The 20647-nt window shown below is 44.6% G+C and overlaps 1 protein-coding gene across 4 annotated transcripts in view; it reads left to right on the top strand.

Annotated features, from left to right (window-relative positions):
* arap3 (ArfGAP with RhoGAP domain, ankyrin repeat and PH domain 3) overlaps positions 1–20647 on the top strand; it is a 163307-nt gene that overhangs the window by 117492 nt on the left and 25168 nt on the right. For all 4 annotated transcript variants that reach the window (XM_030395552.1, XM_030395551.1, XM_030395550.1 and 1 more), the window contains 8 exons: positions 17635–17776; positions 18040–18144; positions 18289–18442; positions 18520–18622; positions 18928–19126; positions 19212–19275; positions 19350–19513; positions 19637–19849. In XM_030395552.1, the coding sequence (XP_030251412.1) occupies positions 17635–17776; positions 18040–18144; positions 18289–18442; positions 18520–18622; positions 18928–19126; positions 19212–19275; positions 19350–19513; positions 19637–19849 (1144 nt within the window). The remainder of the gene's footprint in view (positions 1–17634; positions 17777–18039; positions 18145–18288; positions 18443–18519; positions 18623–18927; positions 19127–19211; positions 19276–19349; positions 19514–19636; positions 19850–20647) is intronic.

Here is a 20647-nt window from a genome sequence, read left to right as displayed (position 1 = left end):
TATCCCTTCAGTACAATGTATTATCACTGCACCTAGTGTCCCACCTGGATTGTGTTCCTATAGCTCTTCACCTCATTTTATCATGTACCTGGCTTTGTGTCACTATATTTGAGATAAGGAATGCAATTGTGGTCACACATAAAACAGTTATTACATATAGTTTTAATTCCAGCATGGTGAATGCTTCTACTTATCTGACAGTGGTATTTGTGCTCTTTTGCAGTGCGTAAGATGGATCCACGTCTGTCTTTCAGCTATGCGGACTGCTGTAGGCGTTGACAGTAGTACTTGATAGGGCCCTTCCCTGCGTGGCGCTGACTAATTCTTTCACCTCAGGACTTTGATGAACACCCAATCTCCTGGGTTTATTGGCCCTCCTGTTGGTTCTGGATCTATTGGAGGAGATACTGTAGACATAACACTCTTGTTCTTCATCATCTTTGACATGTTGTCTACAATTGTTTCAGTCAATCCAGTATCATCTCCCTTTGTATCTATTAGCGGTACCCTGAATGGTCTTCCATATAATATTTCAAATGGTGATAATCCTGTACTGTTGGGTTGAATGTGTAAGCTTAATGCTACAGCTGGTAGACATGTTACCCAACTTTTCCCTGTCTCATCCATAGCCTTTCTTAGTTTTGCTTTAATAGTGCCATTGTTTCTTTCCACCAGTCCTGCTGACTGTGGATGATAGCTACAATGGAACCTGAGTTGGACTAAAAATATTTTAGATAGTCTTTGTATGACTTGATTCCTAAAATGATAGATAGATAGATAGATAGATAGATAGATAGATAGATAGATAGATAGATAGATAGATAGATAGATGTCCTGTCCTGTTTGCAGCCAATCACAGAGCCAGCCTCCCTGATCAGTTTGTTGAGTCTGTTGGTGTCGCTGGCTCCGATGCTGCTTCCCCAACAAACCACAGCAAAGAAAAGTACACTGGCCACCACAGACTGATAAAAGATCTCCAACATCTTGCTGCACACGTTGAAGGATCTCAGCTTCCTCAGGAAGTAAAGTCTGCTCATCCCCTTCTTGTAAACAGCTTCAGTGTTGGATATCCAGTCCAGTCTGTGGTTGATGGTAACACCCAGGTACTTGTAATCCTCAACCGTCTCCACATCCTTTCCCAGAATGTGCAGTGGTTGGAAAGCTGTCCTCCTCTTCTTCCTGAAATCTATCACCATCTCTCTGGTCTTGCTGATGTTTAGCCGCAGGTGATTCTGTCCAGTCCACTCCACAAAGTTGTCTACCAGTGCCCTGTACTCCTCCTCCTGTCCCTCACTTATACACTTACATGAGGACATTACTTAAATGAGGACCATTATCACAATATATCTTCTCTGGAAAACCATACCTTGGAGCTATTACTGTAGCTAAGATTTTGGCCACGGATATTGCATCATTGTTCACCAGGGCATGTGAGCGGAGTACGGAGCTAGCGGGAAGCGATGGTTGCGTTTCGCTCCAGTTCCGTTCCGATACTGCTCTCCACGAGTCTAGGGCATGCACAAGTCCAGACTCACGTGTGCCTTCAAAGGTTAGCCTACATCAGGGCATGTGAGCGGAGCAGAGCGCGGAGCAGAGCGTGCGAAATATAGTCGGAGCGCAGAGCGGGTTTTAATCCAAAGGCCAGAGCGATGGTTCCGTTTCGCTCCAGTTCCGTTCCGATACCGCTCTCCACGAGTCTAGGGCATGCACAAGTCCACACAGACTCACGTGTGCCTTCTAGCCTACATCAGAGGTCATTCGTTTTCACGTAAATGAAAATGCTGTTAACTATACAAATGCAAATCAGGTTAGCAGGGGGAGTTTTACCCAAGGTGACCTTTTTCTAAAAGATGTTAACTTCATTTTAAGAAAATCTCTGGTATAAATAGATGAGGCTTAGTATAACCTAATTATAGACCCTTATATTTTAGCTTGAATTGATTTATTTAATAAAAGTATGCTAGATTAATTACTGTGTATGTCATTAGCAATGGCCAATGTTATGTAAAAAAGATTATTTATTCTTTTTTTCTCTCTTTCTTTCTCCTGGGAACAAGTTAAAGATAAGACGCCAGTTGTTAAGAGGTTAAAATTTGCACGAAATATTTTGAGATAACCTAAGATATTAAAATGTATAAGTATTTCTATAATTTCATGGGTTCTGAATGTTTTAAAAGAAGTTGAAAAGTAATTCTTATTACGTGTGAGAGTTCATGACCTTTAAGAGTTTTTACACTTCCGGGTAGACCGACGTGTGAGTGACGAGGAAGAAGGAGCCGAGAGTTAATGGCATCGAGCAGCTGACAGTGGACTGTGTGTGTTGTCAGTGTTGTGTTTTATCACTAACGGACTGTGAATTGTTGTCGGACGACGTGCTGTGAGTGTGTGAGTTGGACTCTCCATCGCAGTCGAAGTGTTTGTGTTTTATTGGACACGAAGCAAGTTCGGCTAAGCTAGCTAGAAGGAGCTAGGCTAGTGGCACGGCCATTGTCAAGAGGAGGCCTGCGCTGACGGGAGGAGATTTGCTGGGTCGCCACTGAGAGTGTCGCCGATGGACGGAGCTTCGCTGCCGCAGAGGGGCACGGAGGTTTATCGCTGCGAGCATTTTGTTTTCACAGACTAACCTCGCCTCATAACAGGGCTGCGACCTCCTATTAGCTCGGAGCCACGTCTGCAAGTCTAGATTTACATGATGCCGATAATGACGCCATTGTGTGTAAGTAACTGTTACTGTTTTCTCCCTCGTTTAATTTTACTGTGACTTACGTTTCTTTATTCATACCACTCTCTTTTAATTGTTTTCCAGCTGCCTGTAAGACATTACGAGACAGTACACAGGACAACAAACAAGCAGATCTTGCATCGCAGGCGTAAGCTGTGAGGAGTTCATCTCGGAGTCGATCGAGAACAAAGAGGGTAAGACTTATTAGATTAGATCCGTTTTTGGTCAATGTGACTATTTTTCAGGTGCATTAATAGATGTGTTGTGTCCATACGCAGTGCATCGCGCAGTACTGATCATCTCTATTGATTGTTTTTACAGCTGCTGGAAGCGAGACAGAGTGCTAGCTGAAGATGAGGTGGACCTTTCGAAGTGCGCTGCCATAGACCTGATGTCTGAGGAGGAAGACGGCACACGATGGCGGGGTGTCTGGATGGATTGTGCGACCTCCGTCCTTTCGCAGCCTGGAGCTCATCGAGCTCTGTGCCACGCTGCAGTCACATGAGAGGCGATTCCGAAGTACAGGGCAGCGCACCACAGACGTCTACAAAAACAGACACTTCGTGGTGCTGTAGGATTTTGGGCTTCTTGTGAGCTTCCTGTTTGTTGTGTGGGCAGAATATGCTTTGTACATAGTTGTGGTGTGATTGTGTTTGTGCTAATAAAGCTCTTTCTTTGAATAAACAGCACCTTCCTGGCAAATGTTCCTTTCCTCAATGAATTCATTCATGTCCTTGATGATATCATAAATATTGAATGAATGAATATATATATATGTATATTCATTCAGTCATTCATTCATATATATTTTCTTACTGGGGTTTACATTTATAACGACCCAGGGTGACCAATCACGAGTGATTTTGCTCGTTTATAAGTAGTGGTTTCATCCAATACTGAGTGAGGATATTCAAGCCAGCCCACACATTCTCTGGCCAGGCGTGGTTTCGCTGCTATTCATATGCAAATTAGAGCCATTCGCACCTCCGGGAGTTCCACATACGTCATGGTTCGTTTCCGTCAGTATGTGGCACAGACGAACGCGACGTTCGCAGGCGTCGTTAACTGCCGAAAATTAGGGAGATTTCCGGCCGTTTCCGGGGACGAAAATCCCACTTTTCATGCAGTGCTGATTTCTTAATGGATTTTAAGACTGTGAGACTTCGCACCCTGCCTGGTTTTTATCGAGGACTCTTCAACGTGTGGAGGCTGCTACTGAAACAGAGAGCTCAACATGACTCTCTGTTCTGTCTGCTGCAGGAGCCGCTGGACCATGGAGGACGCCTGAGCGCCCCCTGCTGGGCAGGAGCAGCAGTCACAGAGGCTTTAAGCAGAGCAGGGATTTTAACTCTGGGAGATTAGATCACCTTTACTAGACCTGGGCCCGTATTCACAAAGACTTTTATCTTAACGTTAGGAGTACTCCTAAATCGGACTAAAAGTTTTTATGTAGGAGTCGTTTCTTAAAAGTAATTCACAAAGCCGCTGAGACCTACTTTTAGTTATGAAAACAGTGAACTCCTAAACTAGAAGTAACTCTCTGTTGCTATGGATGATGTCAATTTATAAGGACGCACTTAGAGGCGGTGACGACGGTGATTGGTTGTTGAGTGACAGGGCAGCCCATTGAAAAGTCATTTAGGCTACGCAATGCATGAAGTGAAAATAAGGAAGTTGCCTACAAGCCCATGACAAAGCCTATGAATAGATACTGGATAAAGAAATGTATTTAAGATGAGAATTCAGTCCCCCCCCCCCCCCCCCCCCCAAAAAAAACAAATAACAAAAAACACTTAGGACAAATATTACAAATTAGAAGATTGCGATTAAAAGCGTGAATTGTCAATAAAAGCGGCATTTGCTCGAAAAGCTATTGAAAAAACAATTTGCGTGTTGATGGAATGCAACTTTTTCCGATTGACAAAAGCCCTATTCGCACGGTACTAGTATAACCTTGGGACCTCCAGTAATCTGTAATAATTGCGGAGGGCGTCTGTGATCTTAATCCCGTGCGAATCTGCCATGTCCTTAATTTGTAATGTAAAAATTCCACCGCAAATTACCTATTATATTTTACCAAACACAGAGGTCATTTGTCCTGTGCAAATTGGCATCTCTGTGATTTGGGGTCGTTTTTGGTTTTTCTTAAGGTTTTTTGTGTTTTCCACACCTTTTTCTGCCTTTTTCCCGGTCGAGAATTATGGAGGCTGCGTTGGGAATTATAAATGAAAGTTTTGACAGCATTTTGGGTGCAAATTCAGGAGGCTCATCAGAAAAGCGAAATTTCGAAAGATGATTAGATGTAATACATGCATGGCAGCATGCGGTAAGGAACATTTTTCTATCTTTCAACAGGCTCACCAGTTATTATATTAAAAATATCGATATCTAACAGTTGTGCTGCTCCAGTAAGGGCTCCGGTGCGATCGATCGCGGGGAATATGTCAGTAAATTCGAGTTAAAACACAGACTTCGCTTATCATGTGCGAATGCGCCGCACGAAACACTGACGTGGTGGGATAATTTCTTAATCACTTGAGGTCCCCAGGTAATACTAGTCCCGTACACAGAGCTGCATTTTCCCCTTAGACAAATACCGGAGTGTTGCCAAACATTTTTACTCTGGTGTTATTGGATTGTTTCGGTTGGTTGGGGACGTTATTGCGTCCCTCACCAACTCAACCACAACTTCAATCCCTTCGTGGTCCATCCGACATCGTTTTAATAATTCCCTGTCATTTAGCGTCTCCAAAACATTCGGCTGTGACCAGGTCTTAGCGAGTTAGGAGTCCTCTGGACTACTTCTACGGTCTCCCAGACTTAGGTGCTACTTTTAGGTTTAAAATGTTTTGTGAATAACTCTTATTTTCAAAAATTAGGAGTCCTAAAGTTACGACTGACACGCCCATTATTTTTAGGAGTTGCTCCTAAATTCGCCTGTTAGGAGCTACTTTTAGCCTTAAGATTCTTTGTGAATACGGGCCCTGATCTACAGAACGCAGCAGGTCTGGTGGCTGGTCTTGGGGGAAGGTCAGAGAGAATCGTGGGCAGGCTGCTGGACCAATTGGGGAGCTGTCTGACGGGGCATGAGCGCCTCCTGCTGACGGACTACAGCGGTGGTGTGACTGTCCCCCGCCCTGACGACCTTCCCCCCCTCTCAGTGTCCGTCCCTGTTGTGCCATAGAGACAGTGTTCCACTGTTTCTCGGAATGTCCTCGTCTCGACCCTCTTTTCTCTCTGCTGGGCATATTGTTCAGGAAGGCAGGAGAGGTCTTCTCTCTACAAACGTTCATCCTGGGCTTCAGATACAGAAAGGCTGCTAAACATTAATGTCAGCTTTGAACTTCATTCTGGGACAGTCAAAGATGGCGGTGTATGTAAGCAGAAAGAGGAAGGTAGAGGACGGTGTGGACACCAATGTTGTTTTATTGTTCAGCAGGATGGTCAAAGCCAGAATCATGATTGATTTTAAATATTATAAAGAGATGCAGGACTTCAGATTGATCAACATCAACTCATATTTTCAGATCAGTTGATCTGATCCGTTTGTGTTTGTATTATTTATTTAGTTTTAATCAAATGATGTAACCTGATTTTTAAATAGATTCAATAAAGTTACTATTTAAAAATCAAAATCTCTCTCTCTCTCTCTCTCTCTCTCAGTGGAAGGAGTGAGTGTGTTGAGTTGTGTGTGTGATTTTTTCTATCTTTATCTCTAAGTTGTACATAGTGTAGTTGTAGGTGTATTTTGGTGCTACTGTGTTGGTGTGTATATAAGGTGGTTTTAGAGGATTTGTGCGTTTTTTGCGGTCGGCCAGGTTTCGCTGGTTGGCATGCATAATGCCAGTATGGAGTTTACAAAACTCAGCAGGAAACATGGTTTTAAAATCTCTCCTGGTTTCCCTTGTTCAGTGGAGGACTGCCGTCTGGCAGTGGGAGAAGTTGTGGGTCACAGCAGCATTAAATCTGCTGCTTGGATGAAAGGCGCGGTGGTCGTCTTTGTGGATGATATTGAAAAAGCAAATAAAGCGATTGAGACCGGCATTGTTGTTAACAATACGTTTGTATCAGTGTCTCCTCTCAATGCACCTGCTAAACAGGGCAGCATATTTAACATCCCGCCATTTATCAGTGACGATGTGTTGTTGAGGGAACTGTCGCGACATGGGAAGATAGTTTGTCGGGCTGTAAATCTCCACTGTTGAAACACGTTGTTTCACACAGACGGGAGGTTCACATGATCCTCAATAAGAAAGATGAGGAACTCAGTCTGGTGTGTAACCTAAAAGCAGATGACTTTGAATATATAGTGGTATGGAAAAGTTTGGGCACCTCTCTGAGATTTCATGATAATTTGCTCTACCTTTACAAGAGAAGATCACAGCAATAAGATTTGTTTTCCTACAGAGATGTAGACATTTGAGTGTTTTCCAGATAGAAATTCTTAGAGTAGCATTACTTAGTTTTATTATAATAGAATAGAATAGAATAGTCTTTATTGTCATTGTACAGGAGAGTACAATGAAATTGAGGGTGCAACAAATAAAAAAAAGCAACACATAGAACAAATAGTAATATAAATATAAATAAATGATATATATATAGCCCTTTAAGGTGCTAAAGGGAGGTAGGAGGAGGTAGATTGGGTTTGTTCTTGTCGGGCGGGGGGGGGGTTTGTGAGTGTATCCATTTGTATTTGTAGTTCGTATGGCCCAGGGGAAGAAGTTGTTCGTCAGCCTGCTGGTATGGGACTTTGTTGACCTGTAGCGTCTCCCAGAGGGCAACAGATCAAACAGGGGGTAGGCAGGGTGTGAGGGGTCTCCAGTGATGGCCTTGGTTCTCCTGAGACAGCAAGATGTGGCGATGTGTTCCAGGCTGGTCAGAGGGCAGCCGATGATCTTTTGGGCAGTGTTTATGACCCTCTGCACCGCCTTCCTGTCCTCGGCTGTTGAGCCTGCGTACCACACACCCAGTACGCTCTCCACAGAGGAGTGATAGAAGGCCAGCAGCAGCTTTGTGTCCAGTTTGTTTTTCCTGAGGACACGCAGGAAGTGTAGTCGCTGCTGAGCCTTCTTAACCAGGGCCCTGATGTTGTAGGTCCAGGAGTGGTCTGCGGAGATGTGGGTGCCCAGAAACCTGAAGTGGGTGACAGTCTCCACCTGTTCTCCATTTATGAGGAGGGGGGTGTGGTCATGTCTGTTCTTCCTGAAGTCCATGATGAGTTCTTTTGTCTTCTGGATATTCAGGGTCAGGTTGTTGTAATATAATAACATGTAAAAAATGGGATGTGCAAAAGTTTGGGCACCCTTTTAATCACATTCATTTCAAGACCTGTAGGGATTTATAGCTGACAGGTTGCAGCACAGCTTGCGGTGGGGGCTCGCAGGCGAGTGCCTGGTGGCCAGGTCTTTGCCCACGGGACCTGGCCGGGCACAGCCCGAAAGAGCAACGTCGGCCTGCCCTCCAGTAGGTTCACCACCCGCAGGAGGGTTCAGAAGAGGCAGGTGCCACGTGATTTTGGTGGCGGCCGCGGGCGGGGGCCCCAACGACCCAATTCCTGGTAACTCTAGCCATGGGGACATGGAATGTCACCTCGCTGGGGGGAAAAGAGCCTGAGCTAGTGTGGGAGGTTGAGCTGTACCAGCTAGACATAGTTGGGCTCACCTCCACGCACAGTCTGGGCTCTAGAACCCAGCTCCTTGAGAAAGGCTGGACTCTCCTCCACTCTGGAGTTGCCCGCGGTGAGAGGCGGCAAGCTGGCGTGGGCTTGCTTATAGCTCCCCAGCTCAGCCACCATGTGTTGTGAGGGTTGTCTCCCTGTGCCTTCCAGTCGGGGATAGGTCTCTCACTGTTGTTTTGGCTTATGGGCCAAACAGCAGTGTAGAGTACCCCGCCTTCTTGGGGGCTGGGGACATTGAGTCCGAATGGATCATGTTCTCCACTTCCATTTTTGACGCGGCTGTTCGAAGCTGTGGCCGTAAGGTCTCCAGTGCCTGTTGTGCCGGCAATCCCCGAACCCGGTGGTGGACACCGGAAGTAAGGGATGCTGTCAAGCTGAAGAAGCTGCGGCAGCTGATGGGTACCAGCAGGCCAAGCTTGTGGCAGCAGTCGCTGAACTAAAGTCTCAGGTCTGGGAAAAATTCGGGGAGGCCATGGAGGAGGACAACCGGTCGGCCTCGAGGAAATTCTGGCAAACCATCCGGTGCCTCAGGTAAGGGAAGCAGCCCTCCACCAACACTATTTACGGTGGAGGTGAGGAGGTGGGGAGCTGTTGATCTCGACTGGGGATATCGTCGGGCAGTGGAAGGAATACTTCAAGGATCTCCTCAATCCCACTGACACGTCTACCATAGAGGAAGCAGAGGCTGGGGACTCAGAGGTTGATTCATTCACCACCCAAGCCGAAGTCACTGAGGTAGTTCGGAAGCTCCTCAGTGGCAAAGCACCAGGGATGGATGAGATCCTCCCTGAGTACCTGAAGTCTCTGGATGTTGAGGGGCTGTCTTGGCTGACACGTCTCTGCAGCATCGCGTGGCAGTCGGGGACAGTGCCTCTGGACTGGCAGACCGGGGTGGTGGTCCCTCTATTCAAAAAGGGGGACTGGAGGGTGTGTTCCAACTATCGGGGGATCACACTCCTCAGCCTCCCTGGGAAAGTCTATTCCAGAGTACTGGAGAGGAGAATTCGGACGATAGTCGAACCTCGGATTCAGGAGGTACAATGTAGTTTTCGTCCTGGCCGTGGAACACTGGACCAGCTCTTTACCCTCTGCAGGGTGCTTGAGGGTTCATGGGAGTTTGCTCAACCAGTCCACATGTGTTTTGCGGACTTGGAGAAGGCATTCGACCGTGCCCCTAGTGGCATTCTGTGGGAGGTGCTTTGGGGCTGTACGGTCCCTGTACGAACGGAGCAGGAGCCTGGTTCGCATTGCCGGCAGTAAGTCAGACCTGTTCCCGGTGCATGTTGGATTCCGGCAGGGCTGCCCTTTGTCACCAGTTCTGTTCATTATTTTTATGGACAGAATTTCTAGGCGCACTCAGGGGCCGGAGCGGGTCTGGGTCGGGAGCCACTGGATTTCATCTCTGCTTTTTCGCAGACGATGTTGTCTTGTTGGCCCCTTGGAGCCAGGCCCTCCAGCATGTCCTGGGGCAGTTTGCAGCCGAGTGTGAAGCAGCTGAGATGAGAATCAGGACCTCCATGTCTGAGGCCATGGTTCTCAACTGGAAAAAAGGTGGCTTGCCTCCTCCGGGTTGGGAGAGAGTTCCTGCCTCAAGTGGAGGAGTTTAAGTATCTTGGGGTCTTGTGCATGAGGGAGGGAAAGATGGAACGTGAGATTAACAGGCGGATCGGTGCAGCGGCCGCAGTAATGTGGTCGTTGTACTGGTCTGTTGTAGTGAAGAGAGAGCTGAGCCGAAAGGCGAAGCTCTCGATTTAGCGGTCAATCATAGGTGAGGGTAATCTTCCTACCCTCACCTATGATCATGAACTTTGGGCCGTGACTGAACGAGTAAGATCCCGGATACAAGCGGCCGAAATGAGTTTCCTCCGCAGGGTGGCGGGGCGCTCCCTTAGAGATGGGGTGAGGAGCTCTGACAGCCAGGAGGAGCTCGGAGTAGAGCTGCTGCTCCTCCACATCGAGAGGAGCCAGCTGAGGTGGCTCAGGCATCTGTATTGGATGCCCCCAGGACGCCTTTCTCGGGAGGTGTTCCTGGCATACCCCACCGGGAGGAGACTCAGATGCAGAGTGGGATCAGATATACAGGCTTTTATTCTGAAGTTCTTTGGCTCTTCAACAAAGTGACAAAGGAATAGGCTGTGAAAAATTACTTATCTAATCTAGAGCAAGGCAGACTAATAAGGAACAAAAGAAAAACACAACATTCCTGGGGCGGTTTGCAGCCGAGTGTGAAGCAGCTGAGATGAGAATCAGCACCTCCAAAACAAATCAACTGAATTCTATGAGAAGAACTTATTGCCTACATTGAAATTTGATGGAGGGTCCATCATGTTATGGGGCTGCGTGGCTAGCACAAGTACTGGAAACCTTGTTAAAGTTGAGGGCCACATGAATTCCTCCCAGTATCAGCAGATTCTTGACAAGAATGTTCAAGAGTTGGTCACAAAGTTGAAGCTACGCCAGGGTTGGATTTTTCAGCGGGACAATGATACTAAGCACTGTTCAAAATCCAATAAGGAATTCATGCAGAAGTTGCATGCAATGTTCTGGAATGGCCATCCCAGTCCCCAGACCTTAACATAATTGAAAATATATGGATTGATTTGGAGCAGGCTGTATACACACGGAAGCCAAGAAACCTGACAGAACTGCAGGCGTTTTGTATGGAGGAATGGGCCAAAATACCACCTGCCAGACTTCAGGGACTTGTCTGTGGCTATAGGAGAAGTCTGCAGGCTGTTATGGCAGCAAAAGGAGGCTCTAATAAATATTAATGGAATTATTTCTTTAGGGTGCCCAAATTAATGCACATACCTATTTTTGTTGAAATGCACGTAAAAATGTTTCTGTTGGACCAATAAAAATGATTTCACCACTGAGATGTTTCTATTTCCATAAGGTATACTATATGTTAAAATGGAGGTGCTTCTTTAAAAGCTCAGCAAGTGATAAACTGATGCAATGATTTTCCTAAGGGGTGCCCAGACTTTTGCATACTACTGTATTGTGTTTGTGACCTCTGGGACTCTGAATTGTTTTGGCTGCGAGAGGGAGGGTCGCTTAGTTCGGGCCTGTCCTGAGAAAGCTTCCTCTAATGATAAAACACAGAGGGAGGAGGCCAGAGGAGACACACAGAGACAGACTAAAGATGATGAGGGGACAGTGATGAAGTGGAGGAAGATAATGTGTTTTAGTCCCTGTTCTTAAAAGAAAACAAATGAATGACAATAATGGTTCTCAGGCCAAAAATAGACCAGTAACCAGGAGCAGGAAAGGTCAGCAGGAGGAGCAGCCCGAGTCTGAGTCTGGTATGGAGGAAGAGGAGGAGGAAGAGGACTGTGCTGAAGACAGCCAGCCTCAGACTGACTCACAACTGTCTGCTGAATCACAGCAGCAGGAAAAACATTATGAAGTAGAACAGATGAAAAAAAGTTCTTGCAAACAACAAAAAACATGAAAAAAGTTGAAAATTACTTTGCAGACAAAGAATTGTTTATTCTTTCTGCCACATCACAGATGAGAAGCAAGGGAAAGGGAGGTTATTTTTTTACAGACTGAAGAAAATGGTCCAGAAACTCAAACAGGAACTTTATAATTGTCAGGCCTGGGCTAGAAGGAGGATTCAGATGCAGAGTGGAATCAGATATACAGGCTTTTATTCTGAAGTTCTTTGGCTCTTCAACAAAGTGACAAAGGAATAGGCTGTGAAAAATTACTTATCTAATCTAGAGCAAGGCAGACTAATAAGGAACAGAAGAAAAACACAACATTCCAAAATCAGAGGAAAAGAAACAATATCCTAATAAAACAAAACCACTCCAAAGGAGGGAAACTCAAACTAGAGAAAAGGTAAATAACCAAAAATCACTCCACAGTAGGCAAACAAAAGGACTATGATCTAAACTGTACTATAGAATAGAATAGAATTACTTTAATGATCCCAGACTGGGAAATTATTTTGTTACAGCAGTAGTGGGTCAGCAAATAAAACACTTAAAACACATAAATAGAATCCAATATATACATAGTGTATATATACAGTGCACAGTGTGCTATAAACAATAATAATATATACAACAAAACAAAATATGCAAAATATACTATAACAATAATAATATATACAACAAAACAGTAGAGAGACCAGAGTTCTCTGTCAGGCAGAGGTATCAGGCTCTATCAGGCTAGGCTATGAAAATGTACAACAAAAAATCACTCCAATGGAGGAAAGCAAACAGCATTAAAACACAACTACACTAACAGGCTGAGCTGTGAAAATTAACCAAACAAAGATCACTCCAATGGAGGAAAGAAAAGGCTATAAACTTAAACTGCAAGACAGAGCTGCACTATAAGATAAAGAGGCAAAAGAAAACAGAGTTACCAATAAGGAGATCGAGACTAGGACAAGAAAAGGACTGTGGCAAAGGGCTGGGGTGCATGGTGGAACGAGATACTCTGGCACAAGACAAAGGGAGACGCAGACTATAAAACACATGAGGGTAAAGGGGAACAGGTGGACACAATCAGGATTCAGAGAAGGCAATCAGACGGATTACAAATGAGGAAGGGCAAGTGACCTGAAATGAGAGGAGAGTTAATTTCAAAATAAAACAGGAAGCCACAAACAAAAAACCCAGAAAGAGACAACCTCACCGCTGTGTGACAATAATGATGAGGTGCTGGGCCTTGCACTACACGAGGCACAATTAAGTAGTGTTCATGCAAAATTAAAAGGGAGATTTAGGTTCAATTTGGCTATCAATAATAATTAATGATTATCAGGGATAATTATTAATTATGATAAATAATATGATCCAGTTCACATTAGATCACCACAGGGCACCACCCTTGAAGAAGGGAAAACATGGCAAATTTACTAAATCTGTCACATAAAACGGTACTAAACTATTTATCACTCTCATTAATAATTAACTTAATAACTACAACCAAATTTACAATAACAGCTTGCAATGATTGAAGGATTTTGGAGTTCTTGACAGTGTAGAGGTTGGCAACACTCACTATTGTACTATAATAAATAGAAAGCAAGAAGGTTCAAAAGTCTTTTATTCAACACAAAGATGATGTCCACATGTACAGCAGTCCTCAATAGGCGGCCCCTGGGCTGCATGTGGGCTGCCTGCCACCTATTTGTGGCCCCAGAACTATTATTCCTTCACCATGTGTTTTGGTTGGGTCAGCACGTGTTTACCGGGACTTGTCTCCATGCCAACGATACACAGACAACGTGTTACTGGGTCACTCACTGCTGCGAGCACAATTTTTATCTTTCCCTTTCGTTTCTGGAGCAGTTTGCTATTGACATTTTGCCGGCTGTAGGAGCATAGATTGCACGAAAATGGCGTGTTCCAAGTTCACTGCTAAAAGAAAAGTGGACAGTGAAAATCGGCAATTCGAAGAAGAACTGGACTGAAAAAATTTCCATTCATTCTCCCTCCGACCAGCACAAGACCCATGTGCTTAATATGCCAGGAGACTATACCTGTGATGAAGATTTCCAACTTTAAACGGCATTATGAGACGAAGCATAGGAGTTTTGAAAAGACATTTCCTCAAAATTGAGAGGTAAGAACAACAAAAATAAATGCACTGAAATCGTCATATCAAGCGGCAAGCAGGATTCTTGTCACATCTATGACACAACAACAACAATCAGAGTGCTCACTTAGAGACTTAGAAACGTTGTCTTATTCAATCATTTTAATTTGTTAAAATGGAAATGACATTTTATTTTAGTTCATATTTTTGTTGTTGAATGAAAAAGACATTTTGTTGTTAATGCAATATTAATGCAGGTGGCCTGACCGACCTCAATACATGGACCTTTGAGTCATTGAAAAAAGTCTTTGTGGCTCTTTAAGAATAGTATTTGAGTACCCCTGATGTACTATATACAGGTGTGTGTGTGTGTGTGTGTGTGTGTGTGTGTGTGATGTGATGCCAGGTTATCGAAGATGGTTAGTTGCATGCAGAGACCCTGAGTCTGTGTGAAGCATAATTCCACTAATGTCAAATTAGTAATAGCAATAACTTGACTTGAAGTCACAATAACACCAAAACAGTGAACAAACAATAAATTGAACACATGAGTTTAAAGTCCTGTGCTTAGCCGTGCTATGCTATGCTATCTAAGCCAAGTTCAAACTTACCAGTCTTTGAAGAAAAGGTGCTTGCAGGTTGCAGGAGAAGGTTGGGGTTCCAATGTTGAACAATGCTATTCTTGCTGTGCAATGTTTGATGAAAGTCTGCAAAAAATGATGCTTATTGTTTTAAGCATCATTTTAGTATTTTTAAAGGGTGCAGAATACTGCCTGTAGGGTTCACAGATCATTCCATGGTGTCTTGTAATGTTTTTATTGCAAATGTAAAACACAAGCCTGCATATTGGAACTTTAACACTGCTTTGTTACTAGATGTACATTTTAGAGAAACCTTTATTTTTTTAAGTATAAAAGTTTTTAGAACTAGAAAATAAGATTTTACATCGTTGAAGCAGTGGTGGGATTGTGAGAAGGTGGAAATCAAGCAGCTTTGTCAACAGTACACTCTCAATGCCTCTCGGGACATTAACAAATCTATGAGGGATCTGGAGATTGAAATAGTGAAACTGCAGAGTTCTGCAGAGTCCATAGGAAATCAAGGCTGCTTTGAAGACCTCAAATCCAAAAAAGCTGTACTGGCAGACCTGCTGGGCTCTAAAGCACAGGGTCCGGTCTCACTTTCAGAGCACTGACTCACCGTCAAAGTTTTTTTTCAGCCTGGAGAAGAACGGGCAGAGCATTCACGCTCTGCACTTGACTTCAGGACAGATGCTGACTGAAGCCAGTTAGATCCGGCAGAGAGCCGTGGACCTTTACCCCCATCTGTATGACACAGAGTACACAGAGGTCATCCTCTGGGCCTTAAACTCCTTCTGCAGTGGGCTGCCCAGAGTCCTGGAGGAGATCAACAAAGAGCTGGAGGGTCCTCTGACTGCAGAGGAAGTGTACACGGCCCTGCAGAGCATGCAGGGGGGGAAGGCCCCTGGAATCGATGGGCTTCCACCAGAGTTTTTCAAAGCTTTTCGGAATGAGCTAAGAGAAGTGTTGTAGAAGTCTTAATTGAGAGCTTTACTGACTCGTCTATGCCGCAGAGCTGTAGGAGAGCAGTGCTGACTCTGTTCCCAAGAAAAGGTGATCTTCAGAATATAAAGAACTGGTGGCCAGTCTCTCTGCTCTGCACAGATTATACACTGTTATTTAAAGTCCTGTCTAATAGACTGAAGAAGGTGATGAACCAAGTCATCCACCGGACCCAAACCTACTGTGTGCCCAGCAGGTCCATTGTGACAATGTGTCACTGATTACAGATTTTTTGGAAGTCTCTGGTTCTTTGGGTTTTGATGCTGGTCTGGTTTCTTTAGACCAGGAAAAGTCATTTGACCGGGTTGAGCACCGTGACATTTGGAAAGTGTTCCAAAGGTTCGGCCTCAGGCCTGGACTTATTGCCAAGATTAAGGTTCTGTACGAGGACATTGAGAGTGTACTGAAAATTAATGATGGTTTGTGTAAACCTTTTAAAGTTATCAGGGGTATCAGACAGGGCTGCTTGATGTCTGGTATGCTCTACGCACTTTCTATTGAACCCATGTTGCACAATATTCGTTATTTTATTGATGGTCTGTTTTTGTCTGATTATAATATACATTTTAAATGTATATATACAATTTTGTTATTGTAAGGAACCAGGAAGATGTGAAGGTTTTAGGAAACATTGTTGAAACTCCCTCAACTGCCAGGAGGGTTAAGCTGGAGGAGTGGAGGCCTTAAATACCTGGGAGTCCATCTAGGAGATGAACAGAACATAAAGAAGAACTGGGAGGGAGTAGTGGAGAAGATGGAGGGGAGGTTGGCCAAGTGGAAGTGGCTGTTACATCTCATGTCTTACAGAGGAAGAGTCCTCATCATTAATAACTTGGTAGCATCAACTCTCTGGCATAAGTTAAAATGTATGGAAGCCCCTTCTGGTCTGTTGCGAAAAGTGCAGTCTGTCATGGTTAAAGGAGTCATCACCCGGAAATCGCAATTTCTCTCGTTAAATCATGCATATTGGTGTTGGACCTCTGTTGAAAGTTGCCTGAAAAGCTGGAGTTTGAAAGTGGCTTATTTTTTTCGCTTTGGCTCTTTTTCCGAACAGGAATAGCGCACAATAGTGCGCGTTCCTAAAGCACGAGATTTTGACTCTGCTCCTGTGGTGACGTTACCACAGGACGCTACTTGCATAAGCATCGGCTCACAGCCGTCCTCAGCCAGACTTTCTGAGTGAGCACGCCGAATCTGCCTATTTCTCTGTCATTTTCACGCCATACATCGTGACCGCCAGCATTAAAACTCAGGTCTTGCATGTAAAACACGAGTGTGAAAAGTAAGAAGGAAAAAAAAAAGATTTTACCATTCAGAGACATCCTGCTGTAAACGTTTCTCTTCCACCATCTCTGCCTCTTCACTCTCCCATTCGGGTTCCGACTCCGGCTCGTACATAAATGCCTGAATTCCGTAAGGTTCGTCATTTAGTGTGTGCGCCATGACAGGGGGCTGTTTATGTTTTGGAGTCTGTGTGTGCATGCAGGCTAGCCCCCCATTCCGGCTCTGTCCTTCCTGCGGCCAATCAACGCGCGCCTCATTACATATTAATACAATGCACATCCGGACCGGTCAAAACCTTGCGCATAATCTCGCGTGAGAAAGTCGCGGTATGAAAAAGTGTCAGAACAAGCTCTATGTTTGATTTTTTAATTTTTTTTTTTTTCTAATAAGTTTTAAGAATTGATCCAAAGCGATCCAAGAGGGACTGGATATGTAAAAAACCAGGTGATGACTCCTTTAAATATTTTCTGGGATAACTTGCACGGGGTTTCCCAGAGTAAACTTTACCTGCCAAAGAAAGAGGGGGGCAGGGGTTAGTGCACCTGGGGAGCAGAGCAGAGGCTTTCAGATTACAGTTTATTCAATGTTACCTCACAGGAAATGATGACGTGTTCTGGAAACCAATAATGAGCACCATTTTAAAGGGAGTAGCAGGTTTGGGTTTGGATGTGTCTTTTGTTTTTAATGGACTGTGGTTTTATTCGTTTGTGTGACTTGCCTCTGATTGTCCTTATCTATTGGAAAATAAAGCTTTTTTAAAAGTAAAAAAAAAATCTCAGTGTGGGTTAATGTCTATCTCTCGTCCACAGGTCTTGTGCTTGGCCCTCTCTGAACAGACTCTTTTGAAAACCGTCACTCAGATTTTCGCAGAGGCGGAGTCAGCACGCCTTGCCAACGATGCCAACGGTTGTCAGCGACATCATCAGCCGCTAGACTGCTGCCTGGCGTCAGGTCTGAACTCATGACTGTAACATCACAGAACATTTCTATTAAACTCTATAGACCTGTTAGAGACAGCTGAGTCTGAGTAGGACTCAGACAGAACCAGAACCAGGACCAAAACCAGAGCCAAAAACCAGAGCTGAAACCAGTATCAGAACCAGAATCAAAACACTGAATTCAGTCTTTTCATTTAATGTTAAACGTGTGTGTGTGTGTGTGTGTGTGTGTGTGTGTGTGTGTGTGTGTGTGTGTTTGTGTGCATGTGTCCTCAGACCCCAGTGTGTACGATGAGATCATGCAGCCCGTCCTTCACTCTGGTTACCTCTACAAGTCCGGCTCGGTCCACAGAGGAACACTGTCCAGGAAAACAAGAGAAGGTGAGAGGAGGAGGAGTAAAGTGTTTGTGGGTCAGAACACTGAGCAGGACAGAACATTATACTTGTTCTGAAGCAGATTTATCAAACAGATTTTTGTTATGAATGCAGATGTGACTGAATGTCTTGTGGTCTTCTTGATGTCAGACTTCCAGAAGTTCTGGTGTACGGTGGATCAGTCTATGCTCTTCTATGAGTCAGACAGATCAGCTGATCCCTGCATGCAGATCAGTGTTAAAGACATAGTGTGTTTGGGCATCACTCGACCCGACTCGTCCAACAACAATGGCTTCATCGACAGGTATACTTGATTTCCTGCAGGTCGGTTCATCTGATGGTCTGATGTTTGGAGGTGACTGTGTTTCATTTGTCTCTCAGGTTTCGTTACACCTTCGAGTTGTATCTGACTTCTGAGAAACTGTATCAGTTTGGTCTGGAGACGGCCGACACTCTGCACAGCTGGACCAAATCCATTGGGAAGGTTCAAAACTCTGACTCTCTGTCCTGACCACAAATGTAACACAGTGAATCATTTTGTGCTGATTCTCTTCAGACAGGAAGGATTTCAGTCTTAAATCCTAAAACCCTCAGATCGTAGACTTTCCTCCTGTTCAATCTCAGTTGTTTCCTTTACACCATGAGTGAATTCCATATTTTATCAGTTTATAGTACAGAGGAAGAGTCTGTGAGGTTCTTTTTTACTTTATCAAAACCATCTTGATGTTATCATTGTCTGATAACTTTCACCTTTGAATGTTCATTGACCGTCGTGTCCTTCACCATCAGGCTGCGACTCCCCTCAGCTGTCACTGCCTGCTGACTCGGGAGTTTGAGCGGGTCGGTCTGCTGCGATACAGGGCCATGTTGGACCCTCAGCAGTGGAAGGAAGCGTACTTTGTTCTGCAGAAGTCCAACCTCTTCATCTGTCCCCGAAACGATGGAGCAGCAGAGGACATCATCAACCTGAACCGTCTGCAGGAGCTGAGTCAGTCCTGGTCCTGGTCTACAGTCTGATAACTGATCCATTCTGTTTGATTGATGAGCTGAAGCCGACTCTGTTTGTGTTGAAGGTGTTGCCTCCGAGACCGAGAACCATGAGAAGAAGGAAATCCTGGTTTTAGTGGAAAAAGGAAGGTGAGATGAGGACCAGTTGATGCAGTCTTGGTTTTGACGTCTGTTCTTCATTGTTGCTTTCGTCTCTCCCTCAGGACTCTCCATCTGCAGGGCATCGGACGCACAGATTTCTCTCTGTGGTACTCGGATATCCAGCGAGCAGCAGGCGGAAAAGGAAACACTCTGAGAGAGCAGCAGCTGAGCAGAAACGACATCCCCATCATCGTGGACAGCTGCATCGCCTTCATCACTCAGTACGGTGAGGATGAGGAGGAATGCGGTATAGACTGCAGTAGTTTAATGTGGATGGTGAAGCTGTATTCAATAGATATTCCTCCTCTCTCTTTGTGTGCTTGAGTGATGTTCTGAGCATGTTCCATAGGTCTGGGCCACGAGGGGATCTACAGGAAGAACGGTGCCAAATCCAGGATCAAACGCCTGATGGAAGAGTTTCGCAAAGACGCTCGAAACGTCAAACTGCGGATCGGAGACCACTTCATCGAGGATGTGACGGACGTCCTGAAAAGGTTCTTCAGAGAGGTGGACGACCCCATCTTCATGGCCGACCTCCACCCGCTGTGGCAGGCGGCAGCCAGTGAGTCCACGTCACCTTAGAAAGAGTCGTGGTCGTGAGAGTTCAGTCATCAGTTCTCAGGGCTGGACATGAATCTTGTTATACTGCTTCTGTCCATAGAATGAGCAGAGTTACTCAGCGCAGGTGCTCAGATGTCAGGTCACCTGATTTAGTTAATTATTTTCTGATAATAATAACAATACAATACAAAAAAATTTCCTCAGAGATAAGGAGTGAAAAAGTAAAACAATAACAACAATAACAGTAAACAAACAAACAAAAAGAACAGAGTCTGTGTGTAGTGTGTCAGTATTTGTTCAGGCCACATTATTGACAATGCCTTTCTCTATATGTCGACCATTTCCCCCAGCCTTTCATAAAGAGATCTTTCATTTTCAGCTTGTATGTAAGATGCTCCATCACAAGTGTCTCTTCAATAATTAACAACCATTGTTTGTAGCTTGGAGCGACAGTCTTAAGCCAGTTCTTAGTAATGGCTTTCCTTCTAGCTGCCAAGATGATCTTCTCCTACATTACAGTTCAGTCCAAATGTCTCAGGTATAGAGCAAGACAAGATTTAGGAATTACATATCCCTATACACCACAGAGAGCTGAATGAACATCTCTCCAGAGGGGCTGTATATTTGTGAATTTACAAACAATGTGTGTGTGATCTGGATCCATGTGGTTACATAGTCTCCAGCATCACTGTTGAGCTTTCATCTGTTTACTTTTCATTTTAGGTGTGATGAAATAACCAATTAGATTCTTCCAATTAAATTCTCTCCATCTCAGTGTGTTTTCCAAATATTCTACCTC

This window comes from Sparus aurata, chromosome 18, assembly GCF_900880675.1.
Source record: "Sparus aurata chromosome 18, fSpaAur1.1, whole genome shotgun sequence".
Taxonomy (NCBI): domain Eukaryota; kingdom Metazoa; phylum Chordata; class Actinopteri; order Spariformes; family Sparidae; genus Sparus; species Sparus aurata.
The sequence above is the reverse complement of the archived record's forward strand: the minus strand, read 5'-3'. Positions and strand labels throughout refer to the sequence as shown.